This window comes from Artibeus jamaicensis, unplaced genomic scaffold, assembly GCF_021234435.1.
Source record: "Artibeus jamaicensis isolate MK-2021 breed Jamaican fruit bat unplaced genomic scaffold, CSHL_Jam_final contig_548, whole genome shotgun sequence".
Taxonomy (NCBI): domain Eukaryota; kingdom Metazoa; phylum Chordata; class Mammalia; order Chiroptera; family Phyllostomidae; genus Artibeus; species Artibeus jamaicensis.
Window position 1 is genome coordinate 14,187,094 of NW_026521883.1, and position 13,406 is coordinate 14,200,499.

Consider the following 13,406-nt stretch of genomic DNA (forward strand, 5'->3'; position numbering starts at 1 on the left):
AAGCTTTTTTCTCTAGAAAAATAATGTCCTATCTTATTTTAAATAATATTTTATTGTATTAACTAGATTTCCTGAGCAAATTAATAAGCACAGCAAATTTTTTAATTAACAAAAGGAAATAGCTAATCCAACTCCAATTATTCAACCGTATGACAAACCTTATTAATTAACTAGCCCAATTATTTTGTAATCCTTAGTCATCTAGAGAGTGGCATATTTTAGAATAGATCCAAATAAAACAAAAAATAAAAGCAGCAAAACCTCTGTTTAAAGTGTTAACAGGCTCTGGCTGGCTAACTCAGATGGTTAGAGGGTTGACCCTATACCTGAAGGTTGCAGGGTCCATCTCCAGTCAGGGCACATGCAAGAGACTACCAATAAATGCATAAATAGGTGGAACAGTGAAGCGATGTTTTCTCTCTCTCAAATCAATCAAAAAAATTATTAAAGTGCTAATAAACTTAAAACAGAAATGTAAAATGTTCCAAAAGCAACATGTCAAGATTTTGATACCTATGATTTTGATATTCTGAAGACGGAATAAAATGCAGGGGATCCAAAAATAACTAAGAGATAAAAAGCAATTTATACAGGTGAAAGTAAGTCATGGAAATTAACAGCCAAAAAACATTATTAAATGTTTCATTGGACTATAAAATAATAAGTACTCAAGAGACACATAGTTTGAGCCCCAACTGGTGGCTCAGAGGTAGGTGGGCATTACCCCACAGAGCGAAGGGTTGCCAGTAGATTACAAGTTGGGACACAGGCCTGGGTTGTAGTTCAGTCCCAGTTCTTGTCCAGGTGCATGAGAGAGACAATCACTTGATGTTTCTTTCTCACATTGATGCTTCTTTCCCTTTCTTTCTTTCTCTCTCTCTCTTCCCCTCTCTAAAAGTAAATAAAGTTAAAAAAAAAAAAGAAATACCTAGCTTGAATTCTAACACCTCTTTAAAGCTGCAGAGATACTTAAAGAGACAAAAAAATTAAGTATTTGCCAATCTCTGCTCTTACAAAAGTTAGGGAAAAAACTACATGTATTAAATTTACTATTAATTGCCATTCAACTCACATGTTATCCTTAATCCACAACAATCCCATAAACCAGAAATTATTACCTTCACTCAAAGAATAAATGAAGGCATTAAAGAGTTAATTTGTTCAAAGTGGCTGTGTTGTGAATTGAGATCTGACTTCCAACCCAATTAGCCTTTCCATTATACCAGCATTTACAGACTTTTGAAAACAGCAAAACACTTTCTTTCAACAAAATCTTATATAAAACAACATCTGAAATATGTTCTAAATGAAGAATTGACAAAACTTTGTGACCAATGAAAAGTGAAGTATAATGCAGAAAGAATAACTGAGGTTGACTCTAAGGCTCAGGAAACTTTAAAAATCAAGATCCATAAAACAATAAAAATAAGACATGTGATTGCTTTCAGAGTTCTGCTCATGACAGAGGTGTAGGCAGAAACACTTTGCTTCCTTGCACAACCAAAAAAAAAACCCACCAAAAAAAAGGTAACAACCAATTCAAAAACAAAGAACAACCAAAACTGCCAGAAAGACATTTGCACGGAAGTCAAACAACCAAGGAGTTAAAGAAACATTCACCCAGACAATGTGCTGAGACAAAGAAACATGGCCCGAATGAAAGAACGGATCAAAACTCCAGAAAAAGAACTAATCAACAAGGAGATAGAAAACCTGTCTGACGCAGAGTTTAAAACACTGGTAATCAGGATGCTCAGAAAATTGATCAACCTTAGTCACAAAATGAAGGAAGAAATGAAGGCTACAAAAAGTGAAATAAAGGAAAATGTCCAGGGAACCAACAGTGAAGGGAAGGAAACCGGAAGTCAAATCAATGACTTGAAACAAAAGGAAGAAATACGCATCAAACCAGAACAGAATGAAGAAACAAGAATTCAAAAAATGAGGAGAGGCTTAGGAACCTCTGGGACAAGTTTAAGTATTCCAATATCCAAATCATGGGAGTGCCAGAAGGAAAAAAGAACGAGTAAGATACCGAAAACTTACTTGAAGTAATGACGGAAAAAGACTTCCAGGAAGTCCAAGAAACCCGGAGAGTTCCAAAAAGATTGGACCCAAGGAGGAGCACACCAAGACACATCATAATTAAATTACCCAAGATTAAAGATAAGGAGAGAATATTAAAAGTAGCACGAGAAAAGGAAACAGTTACTTACAAAGGAGTTCCCATAAGACTATCAGCTGATTTCTTTCTCTCAAAAAAAACAACAACCCAAAACAACAAAAAACTTACAGGCAAGAAGAGGTTGAAAAGAAGCATTTGAAGTCATGAAAGGCAAGGACCCACCTCCAAGGTTACTCTATCCAGTAAAGCTATCATTTAGAATGAAAGGTACATAAAGTGTTTCCCAGAGAAGGTTGAGTTAAAGGAGTTTACCATCATCAACCCCATAGTATATGAAATGTTAAAAGAACTTATCTAAGAAATAGAGGATCAAAAACTATGAAAGTAAAATGACAACAAACATATCTATCAACAATTGAACCTACAAAGCAAAAACAAAAACTAAGTAAACAACTAGAACAGGTACAGAATCACGGAAATGGGAGATCACATGGAGGGTAATCGGTGACTGTAATCACAGGGAGGGGAAGGGGGAGAATGGGGGAAATAGGTACAGGGAATAAGAAGCAGAATACGTAGGCAAAAAACAGACAGGGGGAGATTAAGAATAGTATAGGAAATGGTAAAGCCAAAGAACTTACATGTACAACATGAACTGAGGGTGGGTAATGCTGGAGGGTGAGGGGAGTGGTGCAGGGAGGAGGACAAAAGGGAGAATAAATTGGGACAACTGTAATAGCATAATCAATAAAATATACTTTAAAAAAGACATTTGTTAAGGGAAAATAAGTTTGTAGAAGAAAATTATGTTTGCTTCACAACTATGAAGTTATGCTTGGCATTCAAACAGAAAGTTGAGTTGCAGCTCAAGAGACAATCACTTTTAATTTGTACATGAAATATTTGATTCCTGCACTGTAGTCTACTTTTGCATTACTTATGCTAAAATGGACCAATTAAATAAATAATGCAACCTCTTCTTCATTCAAAGTTTACTAATTTTGATTGTTTAAAGAATTATATAGCATTTATAATATGTTAGTTGAAATTATATAGAAATTAATTTTTGAAAAAATCAGAAATGTTATTAATGTGAATTAAAGGGAAGAAATGTAGCCTTTTTCAAAATAAGGACTATAAAACATAAGGATCCTTTCAACATGCCTTTAATCTTGGCTATAACAAATAAACTATGTAATATAAGCTATTATACATCATGTTTTATATTTTAATTTCTTATATGTACTATTCATTTATTATTAAAATAATTACTACTCTTAAAACACTAAAATTCAGAATTTTTAGTAAATCTAACTTTCTACTTGTCAGTATTTCAAACTAGGAAAATTTTATAAAAGACAACCTCAACTTAGGCCAATTTGAAACATTTTCACCATCAATTTTATCATAATTTAGACTCTATCCTCGGCCTGTTTAAAACTACCAGGATCTGAAGATATAGTCACATGTTAAAATGTCCTATTTTACATGCAATTCAAAGGGTTTTAGAGTAATGAAGAATGTTGTTACAGTGAAATTTACCAGTAAAAGATAACTAATAAAAGAAGACATCTTTAGTTCAAAATTCACTGGGCTTATGTTTAAGAAGCTTGGCAAGGTTACAATGTTAAAATCTACCTCTCACCACCTCCCTTCCCCACAAAAAAAAAATCAAAGTTGACAGTGAAACTTTTACATTAATTGTTTGAAAGATAGATGGAAATAGAGTACAAGAGGCCAGTTAGAAGGCTACCGAAGTAGTCCAGGCGAGAGATGAAGTTGGCCTGAACTATGGTGATAGTAGTAGATATAGTTACTAATTACTGAAAATGTCAAAAATGTACTTAAATGGATTGTTTATTTATTTTTAGAGAGGCAGGAAAAGAGGAAGAGAAATAATGATTTGTTGTTCCACTTATTTATGCAGTCATTGGTTGATCCTTGTATGTGCCCTGACTGGACCCACAACCTTGGTGTATCAGGATGATGCTCCAATCAACGGAGCTACCTGAACCCATGGCAAAGAATGTATTTAATAAACTACGATGAAAAAGGCAAGCTCATTCACCACAGAACCAAAGAAAGGCTCTGAAATTGGAAGTGTCAGATAATTCAGAAGATGTGGGATAAAGCAAAGAGGACTAAAAATGGAAGAAGTCTGTATAAAGAACAGCTGGTACTAGATTCTCCAGGATTTGTTGGGGTGTCCAACCCATGGCCTGCAGGCCATGTGTAGTCCAGGATGGCTATGAATGCTACTCAAAGCAAAACTGTACATTTACTTGAAACCTTTTTTTTTTTGCTCCTCAGTTTTTGTTAGTGTTTGTATATTTAATGTGTGGCCCAAAACAACTCCTCTTCTTCCAGTGGCTGAAGAAGAAGAGTTGTCTTGGACCACACACAACCTTCCAAAAGGTTGGACACCCCTGAAGTAATGCTGAAGTCTGTTTCTGCTTCTCTGACTTTATCACTGGCCCTTTCACCATGCTTTGTCTTAGATTTATTGTCCACAGGCTATAATTCTAAATCCACGTTATCTTTAATCTGAACTTTCCAACCAACTATCCCAAGTAAGAGCTCAGGTCCTGAAGCAGGTAATAATCTTCCCTGGGCAAGTTATTTAAACTTTATGTACCTCAATTTTCTACATATGTAAAATAAGCACAATATCTATGAAGGATTTCATGATGTGGTTTTTTAAAAAAAGAGAAAATACATATAATGCATGTAAAATATTTAGCATAGTACCTAAACATAAAAATAATTGAATACTTACCATTATTCTTCAAAGCGTATGATTTCTGGTACCACCTGTTCTCAAATTTCCTTCACCTGGGACTCAACATAGTCAAGGTTGGACAGGAAATGGGAAGGTTTTCCACTGAAGGATGACACCATAGCAAGGGGAGAGGAGAAAGTGAACACACTGCTAAGAGGACAATCGCCCACTGGCAATGTTCATACTGTCATCAGCCCTCACCTACTTTATCTCAGAAATCCAAAGATACTACATCAATCCTTATTCTTAGAGGAAAATGGAACTGAAAGCTGCTGAAGTGTTACTTGCATCTGTTCTGTACACAAGACTCCATCACTGTGTGAAATTTTTAATCTCTTCTTACAAAAAACAGGGTGGGCAGAAGCTAAAATGAAATCTTTGGCTCACCTTGTGTTTTTAAACGTAATAATCACACTTGGAAAGCCTCAAAAGAGCTTTCTGCCCACTCCAGGAAAATGGGAATATGATAAAATTTGTGTGACTGCAATGTTCCTACGAGTAAGGGAGCAAAAGAAGCAAGAGAAGGGGTCTGTAATGTGTGAGAAAAGAAATCTCACCAAGGAGGAAGAACTAGAGCAAAAACTCATTGCTGGCAAGAGGCTCACCCTCATGGTGCTCCACTCTGCAGGTGATAATGACACACAGGATATAAACATTTGAACTTCGAATTTTCTATTAATGGCCTTTTGCTCATTTTGCTATTGTGTTGCTCATCTTTTTCTAATTTATAAGGGCTCTCTGTAAATTAAGAAATTAGCTCAGACACAGAATCTGGCAAACAGTTCTCTCAATCTGTAGTGTGTGTTTTGATTTAGTTCCTGGTGGGTTTGGTAGGTGCAAAGAGGGGCTCTTTTTGTCCCTTTTTTCTTTAACCTTAAGCTTTATGTTTTTTATAGAATCAAATGTATTAATTCTTTTTAAAAGATTTTATTTATTTATCTTTAGAGGGGAAGGGAAGGAGAGAGGGAGAGAAATATCAATGTATGGTTGCCTCTTGTGGGTCCCCTGCTGGGAACTGGCCTGCAACCCAGGTATGTGCCCTGACTGGTAATCAAACCACAGTTGTTTGGTTTGCAGGCCCGCACTCAATCCACTGAGCTACACCAGTCAGGGCAAATGTATTAATTCTTATTTTACGGTTTCTAGGTTTAATGTCTGGAGAAACCAGTTTAATGTAAAAAAAAAAAAAGTCTTGTTTCAGAATCCTGGTTTTCCTCCCTTGACTTAGGGTAGGAGATGGTCTCAGCAAAGAAAAAGAGGGAAAAAAGAATTTCCTACCCAAAAGAGGGAAGAAAGGAGATGTGATTCCAGCATCTTAAATCAGAACAGCCTATTCATTTTTCTACTAAAATGCTACAAAATAATTAGATATTACAAGAGTATATGTCCTCTATGGTAATGTACAGTATAAGTTATATGTAAGTTTTCTGGAGTGTGTGGCCCTCAGAACCTATAACATTCTTTTTATAAGACAACACAAGTATGACAAAGCAGGGACTACCTTTATTATTAAATTAATACCTTAATAAACATAAAAACATTAAGGCAGAAACTTAAAAATGTCTCAATGTAAAATTTAAATCATATGCAGAAGTAGAAAAATAAAAGCATAATGAACTTCAAAATCACTCAGATTCAACATTTATAACATAAGACCAGTATCATCAGAAACTAAATTTTATATTTAATGTATCTTCTGACTTGTTGATTTTTATAATTAATCTAATTATGGTAAATGGGTCACAGCCCTCCAAATACCTACAAATGACATTATTTTTGACTGATAAAATGAAAAATGAAAGGAAACTATAAAAACACCAAGTATAGTCTAAGGTAAAGAAGCAAACTGAACATGCATTCCAAGACATGAACTTGAGTAAACAACCTGATGTCAATTAAAAACTTAGAAATTTGACCTTGAATTAATTTAATGAGTCAATTAAAATCAAATTAATTAATTAATTGATTTGGATTATCACATCTCAACTATTTTACAGATTGTGAATGATCGATCACCTACCTACTCACCATCAGTCCAAAGCCAATATTTTTAATTAAAACTCCCAACATTTCCAGTTTGGTACTTAACCTGTTTGATAATTTTAACTTCATTTCTCATTCAGAACCACAGCATTTACTTCCTTTAAATCACTTATTTTCTCCCAATATGTTCAGTTTACTGATTTTATCATTACATCAGCCACCAAAAGAAACGATCACCTGTTTTACTTTTAACTCTGATTCCACTGAGTCTCCATGAATCAAACCTTGAAAAGCCCAACCCCTGATAACCCTAACTAGTCATTTTTCCTGCTTCTATTTCCAGGTATAAGAGAACTACTAGGAGAAAAACAATGACAACAATAAAGCAAAATTGATATACTAAGTTTTTTTTAAAACATCCTAATTTATTCATTGTTACTCACTACTTCTTATTTATGCATCAAATTCCTAGGCATAATCTCCAATGAGATGAAAATATATTTTAAATACAATGTACTTTTCTCACAAAACCAACCCCTCATACTTTACAATCTCTTTCCTTCTTAATTACTAACAAGTTTGATAGCTATTACGGATGAGGTCAACTGTTATTCTACCAAAATGGAAAATGAGGCAATTTCCGTCTGCCTCTCGATCTTAATGTAACCTTGTCTCTGAATGTATCTGCCTTGTCCAATTCCTTCCATTACTTCAGAAAATGAGACTGTTTTTCCCTTCCTCTAAAAAGAACTTTACCACCTATGCTGAGGAGTCTGTATTATCCTGACATTTCAGGGACCTTGTCCTCACGCCTGTCCTTTTAGGCAAAATCTTTCCCACTCCACCAGTTCCTTGATGCTGTCTCATTTCACAATGATAACTAACCACTTTTTTATTATAGTTTTTCTCCCAGACTACTATGACATTTCTCTATTTCTAGTTCTTATTCACATCTCAAATTGTGTCTATACTGGTTTCTTTTATACCCTCTCTTCCTTAATATTTAGCATTCCTCTCTCCCTACAGTTTAATCTTTATTGTTTTCTCTACATCTACTAAAGAATGGGGGTGGAAGAGAAAGTGAGGAAATAGGGAAGATGTTCATGCTGGCAATTTGTAGTTCCTCACATATATTGGGGTGGAAAAGTTGACAACTATTTACTCAGCACTCTCATTTATTCTCATAGCTACCATCCTTACATCTATGTAATATTTCCCCAATTCAATTTTTCTCAGTAATTTTAACCTCTTTCCTGAGACCCAGTCCATGTTTCTAGAGGCATAATGAACATTTACATTTTTATGTCCTATGAGACATTTCCAACCTGACACAATCAAACCTTGACATCAACTTTCCCATCTAAAACACCTTCTCCAGCTCTGGCCAGTGTGGCTCAGTTGGATGGGTGTTGTCCTGAGAACTGAAAGGTTGCCAGTTTGATTCCCAGTTAGGGCACATGCCTAGGTTGTGGGTTTGGTCCCCACTGGGGCACGTGCTAGAGGCAATCAATTGATGTTTCTCTCTCACAATGATGTTTTTTTCCCTTTCTCTCTCCCTCCCCATCTCTGTAAAATCAATAAGCATGTTGTTGGGTAAGAATAAAAAAAAATAAAATGAAATGTTAAAAAAGCTAAAATAGAAAGCACTTCCTCTACCTTTTGAATGACAGCAAAATCCTCCATTGCCCAGATCAGAAAAAGTGGTGTCACCTACTTCATTTCCTATATCCAGGTAGCAGTCAATTCATCATTTAGGCTGTGACATCAAAGAAAAGGGGCAAAGAATTTCCCATCCAAAAGAGCTATCCTCATCAATTCTTTCTGCAACACTCATTGTAGTTTTACTTCTAGTCTAATCTCAAATGAAAAGATCACTTTCACCATGTCATTCCTCTGCCCAGTAATTTATAAGGGCTCCCCATTATCAGCTACATATTAAGTTTAAATACCCTGGTGATGGGGTCCTCTGAAATCTGACAAGTACCTTTATATACTTTTTACTATTGTTTTGTACTATAGTATTTCTCAAAATTTTTTTGTCTCAGGGCCCTCCATGGTCCTAAAATTATTAAAGATCCTCAAGAGCTTTTGCCTATGTGGGTTATATCTATCAATACTTACTGTACTGAAAATGAAAACTGAAGAAAATTTTAAACACAAAAATACACAGCACACGTTCCATTAACTGTCAGAGCAATGATGTCATCATACATCACGCAGCCTGGAAAGCTGCAATGACACTTGTGAGAGAATAAGAGTGAAAAGGCAAATAACATCTTAGTATTATTATGAAAGTAGTTTTGACCTCTAACACCTGTAGCTCACTTTAAGTACACTCCTCTGGCCAGGAACAGTCAGTAGGGTGTGAAAGGTTGCTGGTTTGATTCCAGGTTAGGGCAAATGCCTGGGTTGCAGTTCCGTCCCTGGTTGGGGTACATATGGGAGACAACTGACTGATGTTTCTTTCTCACATCGATATTTCTCTCCCTCTCCTTCTTCTTTTCTTCCCCTCTCTCTAAAAATAAATAAATCTTAAAAAAAAACCACTCCTCTATCTGACCTTGATTCTTTTAATCCTTGCCCCAATCATTGAAGATTACTTATTATTAACTGTCGAGTGCAGCAATAGCCTGGAGACAGAAAGAAAGCTAAGAACCACAGGTTTATAAAATAATTTCCAAAGTCATTAGCATGCCTATTTATTAACAGTTTAACCTTATCTATTAATTTTATTTTCCGCTATTTCATTTTCTTTCCCTCCTCCACTGTACTCCCCAAGTAGAACAAACCTTTTTCTGCTTCAGCATCTTTGAATACACTATTCCCTCTGCCTGGAAGGCCTTCTCTCGCTCATTCTTCAGAACTACTTCATAAGTTACCAATTCTTTAAAGCTTTCTCTTGACCCATCACATCCCCAATTACCCCTTTCTCTGTATTTCCATAGCACATTTATAACTTCTCACTTTGCACCATGATTATTATTCATGTCTCTCTCCCCACTAATACTGAACTATATGAGGGCAGACTTGTACCTTACTGGACTTTGTATTTCTAGGCCCTCACACATTTCATCATTCACTTGAAGTCATGTCTCTCAAAGAGTCAGTTTAATGCTCATCTATCCCCAAATATTCCACAGTACCTGTTCCTTCCCCTGAACTCCGGTAGTGCTATACAGAACTTAAGAAGAACGACAAGCCTAAAGGAAACTGTTACAACCTTCCTACAAAAAGATGAGAAACTTTGGACCACATGATCAAGTCTAATTCCCTAGTCTAACATTCAAGGGTCTGCATCAAGTGGCTCTACTTTACCTTTTCAATTTTATTTTCTATTATTCTCTAATATGAACTGACCACTTCTGTCATCCAACACACGCACACTCCATTCTATTTTCCCCCTTTTGTTTATATTCTTCTATGTCCCGGGAATTCCATTTCCTTGTTATTTTAAATTCTATTTTTCATGAAAAGTTTGGTTCAAGACCCAAAAATTCCATGAAGCTCTCTGGAACTAGGCCGGACCAAAGTAAAATTTCTCCTTTTGGGATACCTAATGCATTTTAATTTGTTTCCTATAACTTAGTATTTATATTGTATTGTTTTGCATTGTTCTTAATAATTTTAAGTAAATAAATGCTGCAAACCCAAGTAGCCTGACAGCTCTTTCAGGATAAGCACAGTTTTCATTCAAAATGTGTAACTGCCAGTATGTACCAGATACTGATAAGGTTTCTAATCTTACATCTTTTGCATCGACCCTTTGCAGTAACAGGAAGACAAAGACATGTAGTAAATACTATTTTCTTAACTTGATTTCCTCCCTAACTGGTCAGAATACTCCAGGTTATTTTTTTCTAGGTAACATTTTATCTATAGAAATAATCATCAATTTGAAAATAAATTATGCTACGAGATTTATCTTCCCAGCACCTAAAACTGCCAGCTCGAATAAGACTCCATTTATAGGTAACTCACTTTGAGTCCTCAACGTACTTTTGAAGAACCTTCCCTCTTATGCTCCTTTATCTTGAATATATCTTTTCTTATTTTAGTTGTTACAATTTTAGCTCCCTTAACACATTCTGATGCATGGTTACCAGTGATAATGGGGAACTATTTAAGAAGAGCCAAAGAAATGAGGCAAATAAAACTCATGCATTAATAGAAAACGTAATCTTTGAAAACCAAGAAATTATGATAATTGAGCCTCAGACCAATGTTTTTCCTTAAATGGAGTTTGTCTTAGGAGCCACATCTTCCCTATCACCATTTCTTTAAGTACCCACACCCAAATGGAGCAGGCATTAGTTGAAAAATAGACTAAACAAAATCATTAGGACTTGGTCCCTGACATCATGGATTGATGATAACTTCTGAAGATTATTTTCCCCTATTATTCATATTTCGCATATGTGATACAGTCAGTAAGAAGAAATAACATAGAAAAAATACAGTTTAAAAATGAGCGTAGGGTTTAGGATGCTCTAAGTACTGTTTTGTTTTGTTTTTTGTAAGTATATTAAACTCTTATTTAAACACAAGAGAGACCTGAGGTTGCCAGCAATTCTTGAAACAAAGGAGTCCCAGAATGAATTGCATATAGTAAGAAAAGGGAACTGATGAATGAGGAAAGAAAGGAGGAAGCCATCAGCTGATATGCAGTAGCTCCCCTACCCCGTTTACCTCCTCCCCCAAAGCGGTAGGAAATAGGAAGCTGCACAATGTACCTTCCAAGCCAGAAGCAAAACATTGAGGATGGCCAGCAAAGGGCAGGGTCCGTTCTCATTCTGGGTGATGATGGGTGTGTTCTCTTCCTTCCACTGGATCCACTTGATGTGATAGACAGATTGTCCCGGGAAGCGTTCCTTGGAGGCCGCAAGTACCTGAGCTGCCTCCCCTCCCTCCTCCTCCTCCTCCCCGCGGCAAAGAGGCACGGCCCCGGGCAACACCGGTGCGCCACCCTCCTCCTCCTCCTCGGGGACCCTGCTCTCAGCTCCTTCCTCACTATTGAACTCGGAGCTACTGGGGAAAGAATGCAGGTTAGAGAACGACTCCAGGGAGTCCAGGCTCAGCGATTCCCCAGGAGGGCTTGGGTCGCTGCAACTGCTGCTGAGGCCGCCGGCGCTGCTGGGCTCTTGATCAGGCCGGGCGCTGGAGTCTCCAGCAGGACCCAACCCCTGGCCCGCTCCGGCCTCGGCTGTCTCCGGGGCAGCGGTCACCTTGTGCTGCCCTCTCAGAGGCACCTTCTGGGCATCAGGGCTCTCTAAATCGCTCTCCTGCAAGTCCAAGCCGGGTAAGGAGCTGCAGGGTCCAGGAACCTGCGAAGCGCTGGTGGGAGAGACCGTGTCCGGGAGGCTTCTCCTGGCGGCCGCCGCCCCCTGCCCATTCCCGCCGCTGCTCTCCGCCGCCCATACTTCAAGACCATCCCCAGCGGCAAGCCCGGTCTCATGTCGTCCTTCCTGCGGAGAAGCTGTCCCTGGCGCTGGCCCGGTGGCCACCCCGTGTTCTAGCGGCTGCAGACTCTCGGGGCCGCTCTCCATACCCAGCCGCCCGCCCCTTGCTCTAAAGAGACCGCGGCGGGTTCTCCTCCGCCAGCACCTCCGACGCCATAACAGCGGCACTGGCAGCTACAGCGCCCTAGCACTGCCGCGGCCTGGCACGTCACGGGGAAGGGCACCGGGAGCGCGCGCACGCCGCCGCGCGGTCAACCACTTCTGGGCGTGTCTGCGCGTGCCTGCGCGCCGCCGGGTGACGGCGGACCCAGCGGCCCTGCCGGAGCGCGCGCTCGGAAGGCGTGGCGTAGCGGGAGTGGCCGGGAGGAAAACATCCTCTCACTATGTGACCGGAAGTTGAACTCTGGGGCAACTCGACCACAACCGGCTTATTTAAAGGCAAGGCAGCTGGCTCGCAGCTTGGCTGAGATCCTGAAGAGCTGGGTGTTGTGTGTCCTGGCCTTGGGCTCGGAAATGAGGAATTGGCGGTGGTTGCTGTATTTAGAAAAGAGCTCGCCTTGGGAGGGTTCAGATTTGCTTCCCTGCCTTGTCATATGGAAAAGTGAAGGAATTTCTTACAAAATGCAGATTTCAAAGGCTAGGATCAGCTTGTACTACCCTGCAGAAATTCTAATCTCCCTCGTTAGCCAAGAAACAGTGTACTCCCACCAGCTACGGGTGGGAACGTTCGCCCTGTGTGAGGCGTCCCTGCGGTTGTGGATATTGGCCTTCACAGGGAAAAAAAAAATAGCGGGCAATTTAGGCCAATAATAGTAAATTAACTTGTTCTTGAATAAGCCAAGTCTTTGCGGTTTTGTTAACTTGGCCTCACTTTGCGTGTGTAGGAAGAGCTGGTTCCTGAAAAAGTGACTTTTCTAATTTGAACTGATCCCTTTTAAGGCCATTCAATTTATCAGAGAGGGCAGAGTGAGTTGGAAGTTTTCTTGGTGACAAAATAGACTTGGTTCCCATTTAAACCTGTTCCATACAAGGGCTCCCCTCTTTTTAAATCTTTCAATATTTT

At 38.5% G+C, this 13,406-nt stretch overlaps 1 protein-coding gene across 2 annotated transcripts in view; it reads right to left on the minus strand.

Moving 5' to 3' along the window:
* The window catches only part of MINDY2 (MINDY lysine 48 deubiquitinase 2), an 81,615-nt gene extending 69,070 nt beyond the window's left edge, over positions 1 to 12,545 (minus strand). The window contains exon 1 of one of the 2 annotated variants that reach the window (XM_037151002.2): positions 11,618 to 12,545. In XM_037151002.2, the coding sequence (XP_037006897.2) occupies positions 11,618 to 12,430 (813 nt within the window). In that variant the 5' untranslated portion in view covers positions 12,431 to 12,545. The remainder of the gene's footprint in view (positions 1 to 11,617) is intronic. The other variant, XM_037151001.2, reaches the window with a different exon arrangement.
* Positions 12,546 to 13,406: the final 861 nt, after the last annotated feature.